The sequence below is a fragment of the Elephas maximus genome, chromosome 21, assembly GCF_024166365.1.
Source record: "Elephas maximus indicus isolate mEleMax1 chromosome 21, mEleMax1 primary haplotype, whole genome shotgun sequence".
Lineage (NCBI taxonomy): Eukaryota > Metazoa > Chordata > Mammalia > Proboscidea > Elephantidae > Elephas > Elephas maximus.
The window spans coordinates 14,457,098-14,471,972 of NC_064839.1; the positions used below are offsets into that span (position 1 = coordinate 14,457,098).

At 36.6% G+C, this 14,875-nt stretch overlaps 1 protein-coding gene across 5 annotated transcripts in view; it reads left to right on the forward strand.

Moving 5' to 3' along the window:
- Positions 1-13,483, forward strand: part of DPY19L3 (dpy-19 like C-mannosyltransferase 3) — an 86,836-nt gene extending 73,353 nt beyond the window's left edge. For 3 of the 5 annotated variants that reach the window (XM_049865065.1, XM_049865067.1, XM_049865068.1), the window contains one exon: positions 641-4,633. In XM_049865065.1, coding sequence (XP_049721022.1) covers positions 641-802 — 162 coding nt within the window. In that variant the 3' untranslated portion in view covers positions 803-4,633. Of the gene's footprint in view, positions 1-640; positions 4,634-4,863; positions 4,927-12,516 lie in introns of those variants that run through there. The other 2 variants (XR_007514759.1, XM_049865066.1) reach the window with 2 other exon arrangements.
- The last annotated feature ends 1,392 nt before the right edge of the window (positions 13,484-14,875 follow it).

The following is a 14,875-nucleotide window of genomic DNA, read 5'->3' on the forward strand; positions in this document are numbered from 1 at the left end:
TTGTCAATTCAATCTCATATAGATGGATCTTAAAAGAGCATAATGTTCAAGACAGGCATTCTTTACTATTGTTGGTTTTAACAAGACTCAGGGATATTTTCGGTTTAAAGATTATCTTGGGGCAGTAGTTTTAGGGGTTCATCCGGTCTCCATGGCTCCAGAAAATCTGGATTCCATGAGAATTTGAAATTCTGTTCTGCATTATACCCCTTTTGATCTGGATTCTTCTATAGTGAGATTCAGATTTTTACCCAAGGAAGATACTGGCTTTGTGTATAGCTTTTTCTGACTAGGCTATTTAATGAGTTCAAGAACTTTGTCTGGTCATAGTAACTCTTCTCTTTTTTCATTACCATCAGAGGGACAGTGTAGTACATGCCTAAGGACAAAGAGACCTGAGCTGTAGATCTAGCTTTGCCATTGATGTGATCATCGTATGACACTGAACTTTCCTTCTCAACCTTAACTTGTGCTTCTTAAGGGTAGAAGGGATGTACCAGGTGATCTCCAAGTAGCCGTTGAAATTTAAATAATTTAATTTCACCAATACATCCTTCTTAAAGGAATCAAATACCTATTCCTACTTCTTTTATAAATATGATTTTTTTTCAAACTGTATTTGGATCTGTTTTGGTTTCAGGTGATGGATGGCCCAGGAGAGAATGAGCCCGATTTGAAACCTGCAGGCCACCCTCGCTTCTGTGAAGAGATAAAAAGAAACCTACCCCCTTACATGGCACATTTCACTAGAGTGTTTCAGAACAAAACATTCCATGTTTACAAGCTAACCAGAAACAAGTAACAACACAGTTGTCTGTTCAGCCTCTATTTTTGATACAAATTCCATCATAATGAAGCCCAATTGATAGTTTCCTATGTAATTAGGTAGCCTGCACCTTAAAGCTGTGATCTGAGTAAGGTCTACAGATGTTTACACAAGCATTACTATCTCTGAAAGTATCTTACACAAGTTCAAGTGTTTGTCATCTTGTCTCTATCTGTTCAACATTGTTTAGTGTAACTGTTCACAGCTTTCTCAGAGTGGCCTAGAACTTTGTTGGGGAAATCAGTCTGTGTTCCATGGCAGCCTGAACAGCCACATATCATGTTGGGAATCAAGAACCTGTTCAGGATTTGAAATACGTTTAATCTTCAATTGTCTTAAGACAGCAGTGGTTGAATTGAATTGAGGAGATGCATAATTATTGAATTTTATTCCACTTGTGAAGACCAATCAGTGGCTTTTTAAAAAGCTCTTTATTGTCCTGTTTTACCTGAAAATTTTATGAAGTGTTTTCAGTTTTCATGCTCTTAACATTGGAAAAAAAAAATCATGTTAGGTCTTTGTACATATCTGAAATTTTTTGATCGAGCTGTGTCCGAAATGTAGTGCGTAGACTTCAGTAATATGTGTCACATATTAAATGTGTCTGTGTGTTTTTTAATGCTGGACACGGAAAAGTATTACAAGTTCCATATTGTAAGTCCTTAAAGGGGCAGAAATATATGTAGCCAAGTAGAATTTGTTACTGCTTAGTGTTTTTATTTTAAAACCTATGGATACTATTTAACCTCCCCTTCAAGTAAGAGAGTTTTGCTTTATTTCTTACTCATTTAAATCTACTGGGTTTGCAAAATTTTGTAAAATTTTGTGTTTTTAGCCTTTGTATTTTTTACAGCCTAGAACCTTGCAGAAAGCCTGACTATTTTTAAAATGTCGTGTCTTAACTAATTCGCTGATAACGATATTTGTAGCAGACCGCATTTTCATACCAGGTTTGATTTGTGTCTCCAGTCTTACCGTGAGGTCCTGCTGGTGTTGTTCTTTTCCTTACAAAAAGGTAACCAAGTGCCTCTAAGTCATGACAGCTTATCAGCAAGAAAGAGGATTATGTGTACCTGCTCAAAAATTTTTTGATAATTGCTTTTATAATTAATTGCTAATGATGGGGACATGTAAAAGTTGCAGATAAAAGTATGCTGTGCATTTAATTAAATCAAGATGGCTAATGAAATTCACTTTCTCCCCTGTTCTTGCCAGTTGGAAATGATTTAAATGCTTCTCCTTGCAATTGTATTGAAGTAAATTAACATATGCATTGAGATGGACATATCTCATGCTCAAATAATTTTATATTCAGTTACTATTTAATAAGCAGCATTCAAAAATTTTTTCTACACTGTCATTTTGAACACAAGGATATTTGACTTTTATCAAAACTTATTTAAATAAAAAATTGACAGTAGCTGGGTTATTAAATTATACAACTGAAACTCCTGAATTATACCTTTCTTGTATTCCTTAATAAGGTTGGAGACCACTGTGGTTTAGGAGAATACAGTAATAAAGCATTTTAATCAGTACTGAAACTTTAATTAAGCCAGTAATGATGCATGCCTGTTGTAGCTGACAGCATGGGTCAGTACATCCTTCAGAGAGTGCCTTACTCTATTTGAAACCAAGCACATGTAAGGTACATTATGTCCGACTGTGTGTTTTCATTTTAAAATTCTTTGTTACCTTTTCATATATATTTAAATTTGATTTAAATATTCCTATATGTGTTAGTCTAAGAACTTTGGGTATTTGGAGTATTAATACACATGAAAGTATTGGGAGTATTAATACACATGAAAATGTACTTAAATTTTTATGTTAATCATTACTACATCGGTGGCATACAGTGATTTTTTTTTCCCTGTAGCTTAGGTGCCATTGTTGCCAAAACATTGAGTGTTCAGTCTTTAGTGAAAAATATAAAGTGCCAAAAAATCTTGCAAGACAAAATCCATACACTCTTTCCAAGACACTGTGACCATGTACAGTACCAGTTTTTTTTTTTTTTTCCCTGATGACCATATCTCTTAGCAAATTATGTTAGACATTTTTAGTGCTCATCCATATTCTCTTTAAGGCCTTTTCCTTGGAGTACACAGGAAGAGAGAAGAACCATCAGAGGCCTGGGTCTGGTTTCCAGTCCCTCTGCCAAGCCAAAGCAAGAGACAGACTTGTGGCTTCAGCTCCACACCACACAGACCTTGGCGACTGTGTTAGCGTTTGGTAACAACCTCAAGGTATGGCTGTGTTTTCTCTCGATAGCAAAACCACTTGATTTTGCCTCAGATTTAGCCATCAGAAGAACCTCTAAGTCCAATAGAAGTGCTCTTAACTGGCCTCTACCTATGTGACTCACCAGATTACCTGGCCTCTCCATCCCACTTGTAAACTACTAGCCCCAGCCCATCTGGGAGCCACTTCCAGCTCTTCTCATAGGCTCTTACTCCCTGATTGAGTTGTGTGCCCATACCAAACTTCCCTGTGCAAGTTGTACTTACTGCAAGCACGGAATTGAATTAATATTTGCATAAACCTAGAAATGTGGGCATGAAAAGAAAGAGTTATTTCGGTGGTAAGATTTGATATCAATTTATTTGCTAATAAAATTGCTTTGAATTAGGTGTGGTTGGAGAAATTATAAAATATTGAGGAAATAAAAATCAAGAAAAGTTCTGAACTTAGAGGGCTTCGTAGGTTTACTTAAGTACTCATTCTACTTTTTAAAAATCTAAACTGATAGGATTGTACCCAAATTATGTTATTGGTTCGACGTTTGCAAGAAGTAGAACTACAATTGTCGGACCCTTATGCAAAGGAAGAGACTTGGCTTTACATCAAAATATTTGCAAATGAATGTACAATTATATATTTTAATTCCTTACTTGAACCTACTTACTTCATTAAATGACCAACTGCTGACACTGATCACAGTGACTAATACAGATTCTACTATACTAGATAGGTCCCAGTCACTTTTACTACAGGCTTTTAAAGAACGAGGATTCATTTCAGATATATTAGCCAGGAACATAATGAGGTGTTATCTAGGCCATTTATTGTCCACTGAAAGATGGTTTTCCTGACCTTTGTGAAATCCACTGAAGTTTTTTTGGGTGTGTGTTTGTGTTTTTGGGGGGTGCTACCAGGTGGCAAGGGCATATATATAGGTATTAAATCAGGCCTGCAGCTGTATTTCACAGTTAGTCCAATTTGTAGAAAATGTAACTCATCTTTGGCCAAAATCTACCAGAATTAACATAGAAATATTCTATTTTTAAAATTTAATCGAAACTTTGGAATTATTGTTGCTGTTGGGTTCCATTGAGTCAATTCCGACTCATAATGACCCCATATGAAGATATTAAAATGTTCTCAGATCATATATCTTGTTTGATATGCTCCCAAATGCTTTATACACGACAACCTTTTGGCCTAGGAGAGAGTGCTTCTCTGTTCATGGAAGAAGGCTTTTAAGATGAGAGAGTGGCTTGCTTACTTGTGGTAATTGATTTTGTTTTTAACATCCTATGGGTTAAATCTTACAAAGAGCTTTTATAATTTGTTGTACTGAATTGTATGAAGATTAAATACTAAATAAAGCTCTTTTAAATCACAAAAGAGAAGTATCTTTCATTTTTCTGAAGGTCAAAAACCAAGAAACTAGCCTGTTGAGGTGCATTAAACATGCACTAAATAGAAAATAATCACATAGATGGATGTGGCGAGGCCTTAATTGTGCTTGTTGATTTGAAGGAGTTTATTTTTTTACAGCAATTTGTTTTGATAGCTGCTTGCCTGTTTCCCTTGAATCTCAAGGTTGTAATTTAGATTTCTAAAGAGAAGGCTGTTATCAGCAGAATTTATCTTGGAGGAGATAAATGCTCTTTGTTTTGACCTTTGGAATGGTTTCTACTTTTTGATTAAATTCTTAATCTTTAGTAGTTCAGGAAGGTGGGTGGCAGTCCACGTTTTTGGTTAGAGTATATAGATAACAGATGTACTTGACTATTATTTGTTTAAAGCAGATGCTGAAATCCCAAACAGACATTGTTGGAGAGACGGGATATGCTTTCACATAGAAGAAACAGGTATTAAGATCTCAACTATTCTGTACTGATAAGTGCTTTCTAGCAAAGGAGAATTACAAACAGTACAGTTAAGTGAGAGATTCAGGATATGAGTGAACTGAACATGTAAGTGGTTTTGCACGTGACACCAGGCACTTGGCAGATGAAATGCTTTATTCTCTGTCCTTCCTTTCAGAGGAGGTATTGGAAACTCATTTCATAAACCTTTTCAGTTAATTTAGTATTTAGAAGTTTGCTTTATAGGATTGTCTTTCAAAATGTGAATAATGGAAGTGTAGTGGAATGTTAAATAAGTTTAGTGGATTACAGTCAACATTTAAAGAAAAGGAAAGGAAGAGCAAAGAAATAAGAAAATAGAGTGTGTGTGTGTGTAAGAGAGAGTGAGTGGACAGAGGCCCCACTTAAGTATAAGTATTGCTTTGTGAAACATTTGTTTCAGTTATTTATGTAGGTATCATATTGCAATATAAAATGTTTTTATTTCTTACTGTGGGTTACACTCAACGTTGGAAAGCTACACCCTTCCAGCAGGGGAGATGCTGGGAAGATAGATATGTCTCTGTCTTTGTCCCCCAACTCTAGTAGAATGCTCTGAACACTGATGATATGAAATAATCATTTTTAGGTGTGATATGGGCATTGTGGTTCTGTTTTTTAAAGAGTTTGTATCTTTTAGAATATATATTGAAATATTTACAGACAAAATTATATGTCCAGGATTTGTATCACAATAACTTTGGGAAGCATACAGATGAAACAAGACTGACTATGAGTTGATATCATTTAACTAGTTTGTAATTTTTCATAATCAAAAAAGAAATTAGAAAAGAACCATCAAAATAAACCAGAAAACTAGAAGATAAAAGGAAAAACTGAAATTAATCAATTAGAAAAATAGTAGAAAGGATAAATGGATCCAAAAACTGATTCTTTGAAAAGAATAATGAAATAGATAAACACCTGGTAAATGTAATTAAGAAAAAGAACAAAAATGTGTAAGATTGGAAACATGAAAGAAGATACAATAGCAAAATCTGAAATGAGAGAAGGAATTATACAAGAATATCGTATGCAATTCTGTGGCAAAAATAAATTGAAAACCTAGAGGAAATGAGCGATTTCTTAACAAAATGGAAATTATCAAAATTGCCCCAAAAAGAAGCTGAAAATTTGAATAGAGAAGAACCACAGAAACTCTGGAAAGGGGTTCAGAGGTTTCAAATGGCACTTGGACCAGAGGGGTACACAGCAAAGTTCTTTCTAATTTTTAAAGAAGCTATGATTCCAAGGTTATTAATAACTACTCTAGGCCATAGAAAAGTAAGGAAAGCTCTCAAGTTTGTTTAGAAGTTACCCAATTTTAATACTAAAACTCAACACAGTGTATTAGTTTTCTACTGCAGAATAATAAATTCCAACAAACTTTGCAGTCTAAAACAACATATATTATTCACAGTTTTTGTGTGTCAGGAATAAAAGCACAGCTTAGCTGGGTCCTCTGGTGAGTCTCACAAAAATTCAGTCAAGGTGACTTTCTTATCTGGAGTTTGGGACTCTTCCAAGATCATTCAGGTTGACGGAATTCAGTTACTTATTGCAGAACCAAGCCCTTGGCTCCTAGAGGCCACCTCTTTAGGCGTGTTCACAGTGTGACTGTTCGTTTCTAAAAGGGAACAGGAGAGCATCTCTCTTGAAGAAGGATTAAGTTCCTCTTTTTAAGAGTTTTCATCTGATTAAGTCGGTCCCACTGAGTATAATCTCCATTTTTATTATTCAAAATCAGCTGACTTGGGCCCTTAATTATATCTGAAAAATCTCTTCATCTTTATCATATAGCATAACCTATCACAGAAGTGATACCATATTCTAGAATACATGGTGAGAATCTTGGGGACCACTTAGAATTCTGCCTACCACAGATAGTTTAAAAAGAAAACTAGGATCTGGTAATCACTGAGTATTTGACAGTAACTAACACACAGGGCTACAGTCTTTAGAGAAGGAAAGCACATGAGGTGAGCCCCAATTTCACCCTGGTTCTCTAGGATCTTTTCCAAACTCTAGCACAGGCAAATGAAGCCCAAGAGAATAGCAGTTCCATGGCTGCTAAAATGTCTGGGAGTAGGTAGGGGTCAGAGGAGCAGGACAGTGAAGAGAAGGGAGTTGCAGAAAAGAAAACCAAAAAAAATCTGTGTAAAAGTTTCCCCTCAGTCCTCGGCCAATCCCTAATCTGTACACGTGTGGCTTAGCATGAAACTTCTGGTGAGAGCTGAACAAAGATTTTAGAGGTTGCATAATGCTAGGGAGACACTGGAATTAGGGCCCAACCAGGGTGGAGAGACCATAGTGAAACCCCTAGGCATTTGAATGATACCCCAGAAAGGCCACACCTTACCCTGAGAGTAGAGGCTGTTATCCTAACTGCCTGACAGAAGCAAATGTAAATCTGCCATGAAGAATGATAACCTCATCCATGACCTCAAATTATCTCTACTATGTTTTATACACAATATCTAGAACCCAATGAAAAATAACTAGGAATAATAAAAAGACTGAAACAAAATTGACATAGAAACAGAACCACAGATTCAGATATTGAAGTTTAACACATAGACTTTTAAGTAATTATACATATAGTCAAGAAATTAAATGACAAAATGGAGAATTTAGGCAAAGAACTGAAAAATGTAATAAATTAAGTTTTCAATGATAGATTAAATAGCAAATTAGACACAGGTGAAGAGAGAATTGGCCAAATGGAAGACATATAGGAAGAAAATATCCAGACTAAAACACAGGGGAAAAAGATGGAAAATAGAATAAGAGATATTTTAGAACTTTTCACTTTATTATTGTAACTAGAATCTCACAAGGAAAAAGAATGGGCCTATATGGCTTTGGGCAAGCTACTTTTAGCTTCGGTTTCTTCTTCTGTAAGTGGAGGTGTAAATATCTATCCATGGGGTTGTTGGATAGATTAAACGATATATGTAAAGCACTAGGCCCAATACCTAGCACATGGTAAATGCAATAAATGGAGCTGCAAGTTACCATCATCATCATTGTCAATGTTAGAATGTCAAGGAGAAAATTATGGAGAACGAAGATACTAAAAGTTCTCAGAAATTTTACGTGAAATATTTTTGCTGTAGAAAATATCTTTCTTAAAAGAAACCCTGAGGCATTTAGGAGATTAACAGTTTGTGAGGAAACCAACTTCTTAGTAATCCGTCTTTGTATTACAAGGAGAGGTGTGCTGATGTCTGATATATGTGGGAGAGAAAGAGCCATAGACAAAGACTGAGAGACTGACTAATTGAATGTTTTTGAAAGAGACATCATCATTGTTGAAGATAAATAGCAGAGCCTTGCCAAGATGCACATATTCATAAAGAAGTAGAAGTAGCTGATTGTGTATGAATCTGCTTATGAGTGAAAGAAGTGATTTCAGGACTAGCACAGTAATTAGAACAGCAGCGTGCTAATTAAGGATCATAAATTTAATGAAACTATTAGCATTTTCTCTTGCAAGAAAAGGTAGATGTTTTTCCCCAGGAAATGACACCTGTGAACAATTATCTCTTATTATTGCTATTAAGATTATTTACATAAGTTGTACTCATTTAGCAGTCACTGCTCTTAATGACTTCTCTGCAACACCTGATGTTACACTAGATTTACTCTGTATGGCTAGGAGAATACTTTTATAGACAGTTGTTAGAGGACTTACTGTACTGTTATGCTTTGTCTTTGTGGGTAGCATTTTTATTTAACAGAAGAAAATGTTTCACAGTCTTTGATCTGTAAGAGCTTGGTGGTTTATGAACATTATAAACATAACCTTCCCGGTGCCATCATTCAGCTCACTGATTCTTTCAGTGGAAACTTACTGAGTACCTACTCGATGCTGGGAGAAAACCTGAGGATAAGGAGGGTCTTATGTATACAAACATGAATAAATAAGACCCTAGCATTGCATGAATAAAAATGGTTACAATGACATGCTTTAGATAGAGCTACAAAAACTCTTAAGGGGGGAACAAAGGGTGTACTATGAGGAAGTTTCATGTTGCATGTTACAGAAAACCTAACCCAAACCCCCTTAACCCATGAAGGGAACTTATTAGCACACTTAGTTGTATTTTAGGCCTTCAGGTGAAGTTTTAATATAATGTCTCAGTTGAGACCTTTAGGCACTGGGAACACATTAGATGCACAAGACAGACACATTCTATATTCTCATTGAGTTTACATTCTAGTTGGAAGACACAGACAACAAATAAGAAACTGCCAAGTGCTTAAAGCTGCTAATCAAGTGTGATTGGTTGGCTACTTGAATTTAAATGCTCAAAAGGTGTCTCTGAAGAGATGACATCTAAACTAAAATTTGAATGACAAGAAGGAGCCTTCCATAAGAAAAGGGAAGAAGGTCCCAGACAGATGGACCAGTTATTACAAAGGCCCAAAGTCCAGAAGGAGCTTGATGTGACTGAGGATCAGAAATAAGACAAATGGGAAAAGGAGAGACTAGTTGAAGTATGCAGAAGTCAGATCACAGTAAAGAGACTGAATTTTATTCCAAATGTGATAGAAAAACGCTGGAAGATTTTGAGGAGCTTGGGTGCTAACTGAAATATTGGCGGTTGGAACCCATCCAGTGGCTCTGCAGGAGAAAGGCCTGGCCATCTGCTTCCATAAAGATTACAACAAAGAAAACCATATGGGGCAGTTCTATTCTGTCACATGAGGTCAGTATAAGTAGAAAATTGACAACACCTAACAACAACAGCGATGATCTAATTTATGTTTCAGAGAAGATGTCTACAGATGCTGTGTATTAGTTTTCTATTGCTGCCGTATCAAATTACCAAAACTTAGAGGCTTAAATATAAGTCTCAGCTATTTCTTCTGCTTAAAGTCTCAAGGATGAAATCTAGGTTCCTTTCTGGAGGATCTAGGAAAGAATTCCAGACTCATTCGAATTATTGGCAGAATTCAGTTCCATGAGGCTGTAGAACAAAGGTTGTCATTTCTTTGCTGGTTGTTACTTTAGGACCGCCCTTAGCTCATAAGAGGCCTCTCTTGGGTCCTTGCTCATAGCCTTCTACATCTCAGAACCAGCAACACGGTGCCAAATCCTTCTTACACTGCTGAAAGTTTGATTTCAGCCTGTAAATTTTCTTCACGTTTAAGGGATTAAATTGATTGCATTGATTAGATTGGATGCACCAGATAATACAGGATAATCTTCCCATCTCGAGGTACGTAACCTTCACCACATTGGCAGACTCTTTTGTCCTGTAACATAACATAGTAACAGGTTCTAAAGATTAGGAAAGGGACATCTTGGGTCTGGGTGGGAGCATTATTCAGCCTACCATAGATGCTGTGTGGAAATTAGCCTTGAGTGGGCAGGGAGTAAGATTGGAAGCAGGGATACCAGCTATATGGGTATTTCAATAGTGCAAGTAAGAGGTTATGGTGTTTGGGAACAGAATGGTAGTGATAGAAAAGGAAGAGGAGTAGGATTGATAGGACTCGCTGGCAAATTAAATGTTGGGAGTAAGAGAAAGAGGGATCAAAGGTAACATGTAGATTCTTTTTTGGCTTTGGTAACTGGGTGCCTTTTCTAAAACTGGAAAAAATTGGTATGTAGTCATTATTGCTGCTCAACAAATATTTCTGTTCTTCCCTCTTGCCACCCCCCTTTCGGTTGGGTGGGGCCTTGTCACTGTTTCTGGGCAATAAGATGTGTCATTTCTAGGTCAGAACATCTAACTACTAATGCAAATCCTCAAGAGCTCTCTTTCTCCCAGATAATAGCTGCTGCTCCATCATCTTGGGTTCTAGGATAAGGATGGTGTGGAACACAGCTGTCTGTAAACTTGCATTCAATGTGTAGTGTAAGAAATAAGATTTTGTTTTAAAGCCATTGAGATTTGGGGGTAGTTTGTTATTGAACCAGAAGCTAGCCTATCCTAACTGACATAGTTATAAATTGGCCATGTTAAATTTGAGGTGCTTAATAAATGGTGTGCCCAAGAACTGTTCCTCTTTGCCCTGTTCCTTAACACCCACTCCTCAGTTCAGCATGATAGAAACTTCACTCCAGGCAAGGGCAGCCAAAAACACAGGGGTACCTCTCTCCCACCTCCCAGGCAATGCCTATGGTAACTTTCCAGGAGGGACAGGCTCCCAGCTATACGTTGCAGAAGCTAAACTCTAGGGAAGTATGGCCAAGAAGTTGGAAATGCCCTTCTTACATCCAGCCTCCTTTATAAGGTAGAAACTCTACCTCAGGCATTCTAGTATGCTACTCTAGCATACTAGGGCCTGATGCCCTCACCCCAGCCTACTTGTAGGGCAGAGGTTCTATACCAGGAAAGGCGAGTCAGGGAGACCAGAGGCTACCACTCCCACCTAATGCCCTGCTCCTACAGCAAGGCATCACTGAGAAGTGGACCACTGTTCCCACCCTTGGGTCTGCAGTAATGGCTCAGAGATTTTGCCCAGGGTGAAAGGCAGCCGTAAAAAACAGCTCTAAAGCTTTTCCCAAAGGAACTGACTTTATTTGAAACAGTGTAGGAAAGTTCAAACCTAAGACTCCTCTCAAAAACAATGAAGACTGTTGTGGTAAGCAGTTAGACAGAGACTGGTAGTTTAATGAGAGCAACAAGCTAAACCCTTGGCCAACTAGTTTACCACTGAAAACCAGGGAAAGAGATGCTAAAGAAAGGCCTCCTGTGATCAAAACAAGCCTCAAGTACTGGCCTCAAAAACTACTGCAAAGAGGCACAAATTTAATAGAATCAGACCGTGGAGCAATTTTATGCCCCAGGATATTGTTGAAAACAGTAGAGCAATCAGCTGACAATGATGGAGTCTAACAATTCAGTGTTATCAGGGAAACAGTCAAAGAGAGTCCTGCTAAACTGTGTCCCTTGAAGAACAACATCAGAAGCTTCACATTGTGGAGGGAAATAGACTTCACTAAAATAGTGCAGCCAGTCACTGAAGAAATAAACAACAACCCCAGGGGAGATCAGTATCAAGATGATCTAAAATGTCCAATTTTCAACAACAACAAAAATGAGACAGGAAATTGTGACCCCTAGACCAGGGGCAGAGGGAAGGACAAGCAACAGAAACTTCCTGTGAGAGGGCCTAGATGTCAGATTTAATAAACAAACACTTCAAAACAACCATTATAAAATAGATGTTCAAAAAAACTAAAGGAAACCATCTTAAAAGAAGATATGGATACAATGTCTCATTAAAAAAAAAAAAAGATTATATTTAAAAACCAAATGGAAAATTTGGGATTGGAAAGTACAATAGCTGAAATGAAGGTGGGCTCAACAGTAGATTTGAACTGGCAGAAAAAAGAATCAGTGAACCTGAAGATAGATTGATAGAGATTATGTGATCAGAAGAGCAGGAAGAAAAAAATAAAGAAAAATGAACAGGGCCTCAGAAACCTGTAATACACCATCAGGAATAATGACATATGCATATATGTTATCTAGTGCTGCTATAACAAAAATGCCACAAGTGGATGGCTTTAACAAACAGAAATTTATTCTCTCACAGTCTAGGAGGCTAGAAGTCCAAATTCAGGACACCAGCTCCAGGGGAAGGCTTTCTGTCTCCATCAGCTCTGGAAGAAGGTCTTTGTCACCAATCTTCCCCTAGTTGACGAGATTCTCAGCACAGAGACCCTGAGTCCAAAGGATGAACTATGCTCCTGTTGCTGCGTCCATGGTGGTGTGAGGTCCCTCTGTCTCACTGCTTGCTTCTCTCTTTTATATCTCAAAAGAGATCAGTTTAAGACACAATCTAATCGTGTAGATTGAGTCCTGCCTCATTAACATAACTGCCACTAATCCCATCTCATTAACATCATAGAGACAGGATTTACAACACATAGGAAAATCACATCAAATGACAAAATGGTGGACAATCATACAATACTGGGAATCATGGCCTAGCCAAATTGATGCACACGTTTTTGGGGGACACAATTCAATCCATGACAGCATAATTGAAGTAGCAGAAGAAAAGACAGAACAGAGCAGAAAAAATATATTCTAAGAAATAATGGTCGAAAGCTCCCAACTTGATGAAAAACGTCAATCTACACATCCAATATCAACAAATTACAAGCAGGATAAATATAAAGAGAACCACACATAGACACATCACCGTCAAAATTTGAAAGATAAAAAGTGTTGAAAACAGCAGAGAAAAACAACTAGTCATGTATTAGGGAAAACCAGTAAAAAACAGTGAAAGCTACAGGCAGTTGAAAGAATGAATTCAAAGTGCTAAAAGACTGTCAGACAAGAATTTTATACTCAGCAAAACTACCTTTCAGAAAATGAAGGAGAAACTAAGACCAGATAAACAAAAACTGAGAGAATACATCACTAGCAGACCTGCCCTACAAGAAATGCTAAAGGGAATTTTTCAGGCTGAAATGAAAAGACACTAGACAATGACTCAAATCCACATGAAGAAATAAAGACTGCTGGTAAATGTAACTACATACATAGGTAAATATAAAAGACAGTATAAACATATTTTTTGTTAGTAACTTTTTCTTGCTTCTATCTGATTTAAAAGACAATTTATAAAGCAATAATTTTAAATATATATATTTTATCCTTTTTGTGCTATTGTAAATAGAATCTAATTTCACTTTCAGAAACTTTATTGCTTGTGTATAGAAATATAAATTATTTTTGTATATTGATCTTGTACCCTTCTACCTTGCTGAACTCATTTATTCTAGTACTTTTTGTTGTTGCTGCTGTTTGTTTTTTAGTGAATTCCTTAGGATTTTTTATATAGAAGATTGTGTTATATAGAAAACTATCTCAAAAGGAAAAAAAAAATTAGTTTTATTTCTTCCTTTCCAATCTGGATGCCTTTTAATTCTTTTCATTAATCTTCCAAGCTAAAACCTCCAGTACAATGTTAAATACAGTAGTGAAAGCAAATATCCTTGCCTTGGTCTTGATCTTAAGGGAAAAGCATTCAGTCTTTCACCATTAAGTATGATATGATTGTTGCTGGGTGCTGTCAAGTTTTCTGCAACTCATGGCGACCCCATGTGTCAGAGTAGAACTGCCCCTATAGGGTTCTATTGGCTGTAATTTTTACAAAAGCAGATCACCAAGTCTTTTTCACACAGAGCAACTGGGTGAGTTTGAACCGCCAAACTTTCAGTTAGCAGCCAAGCACTTAACCACTGCACCACCAGGGCTCCTTATGTATGATATTAGCTGTGGGTTTTTAATAAAGGCATTATATCAAGTTGAGAAATTTTCTTCTATTCCTAGAATGCTGAGCATTTTTAACCTGAAATAGTGTTAGATTTTGTCAAATGTTTTTTGTGTCTATTGAAATGATCATGTGATTTTTGTTCTTTATTTTATTAATATGGTCTATTACATTAATCAATTTCCAGATAGGCAGCCTTGAAATTCTGGTATAAAGTCTTTTTATATGGTGCTGGATTTGGTTTGCTAGTATTTTGTTGAGAATTTTTGCATCTATATTCATAAGTGATATGATCTATAGTTTTCTTGTGATGTCTTTGGTTTAGGTATTAGAGTAATCCTCACCTCACAGAATGAGTGTTCCCAGCGCTTCTATTTTTTGGAAGAGTTTGTGAAGGATTAGTATTAATTCTTGTTGGGATGTTTGGTAAAATTCACCAGTGAAGCTATTTGCACTTAAGACTTTTCTCAGTGGGAAGTTTTTAAATTACAGGTTTGGTCACTATACTTGTTATAGGCCTATTCAGATTTTCTATTTCTTCTTGTGTCAGCTTCAGTAATTTGCATCTTTTGAGGAATTTGTCCAATTCATCTAAGTTATCAAATTTCTTGACTTACGGTAATCTTTTATATCTCTGCATAATTGGTAGTGATATTCCTTTTTTTAT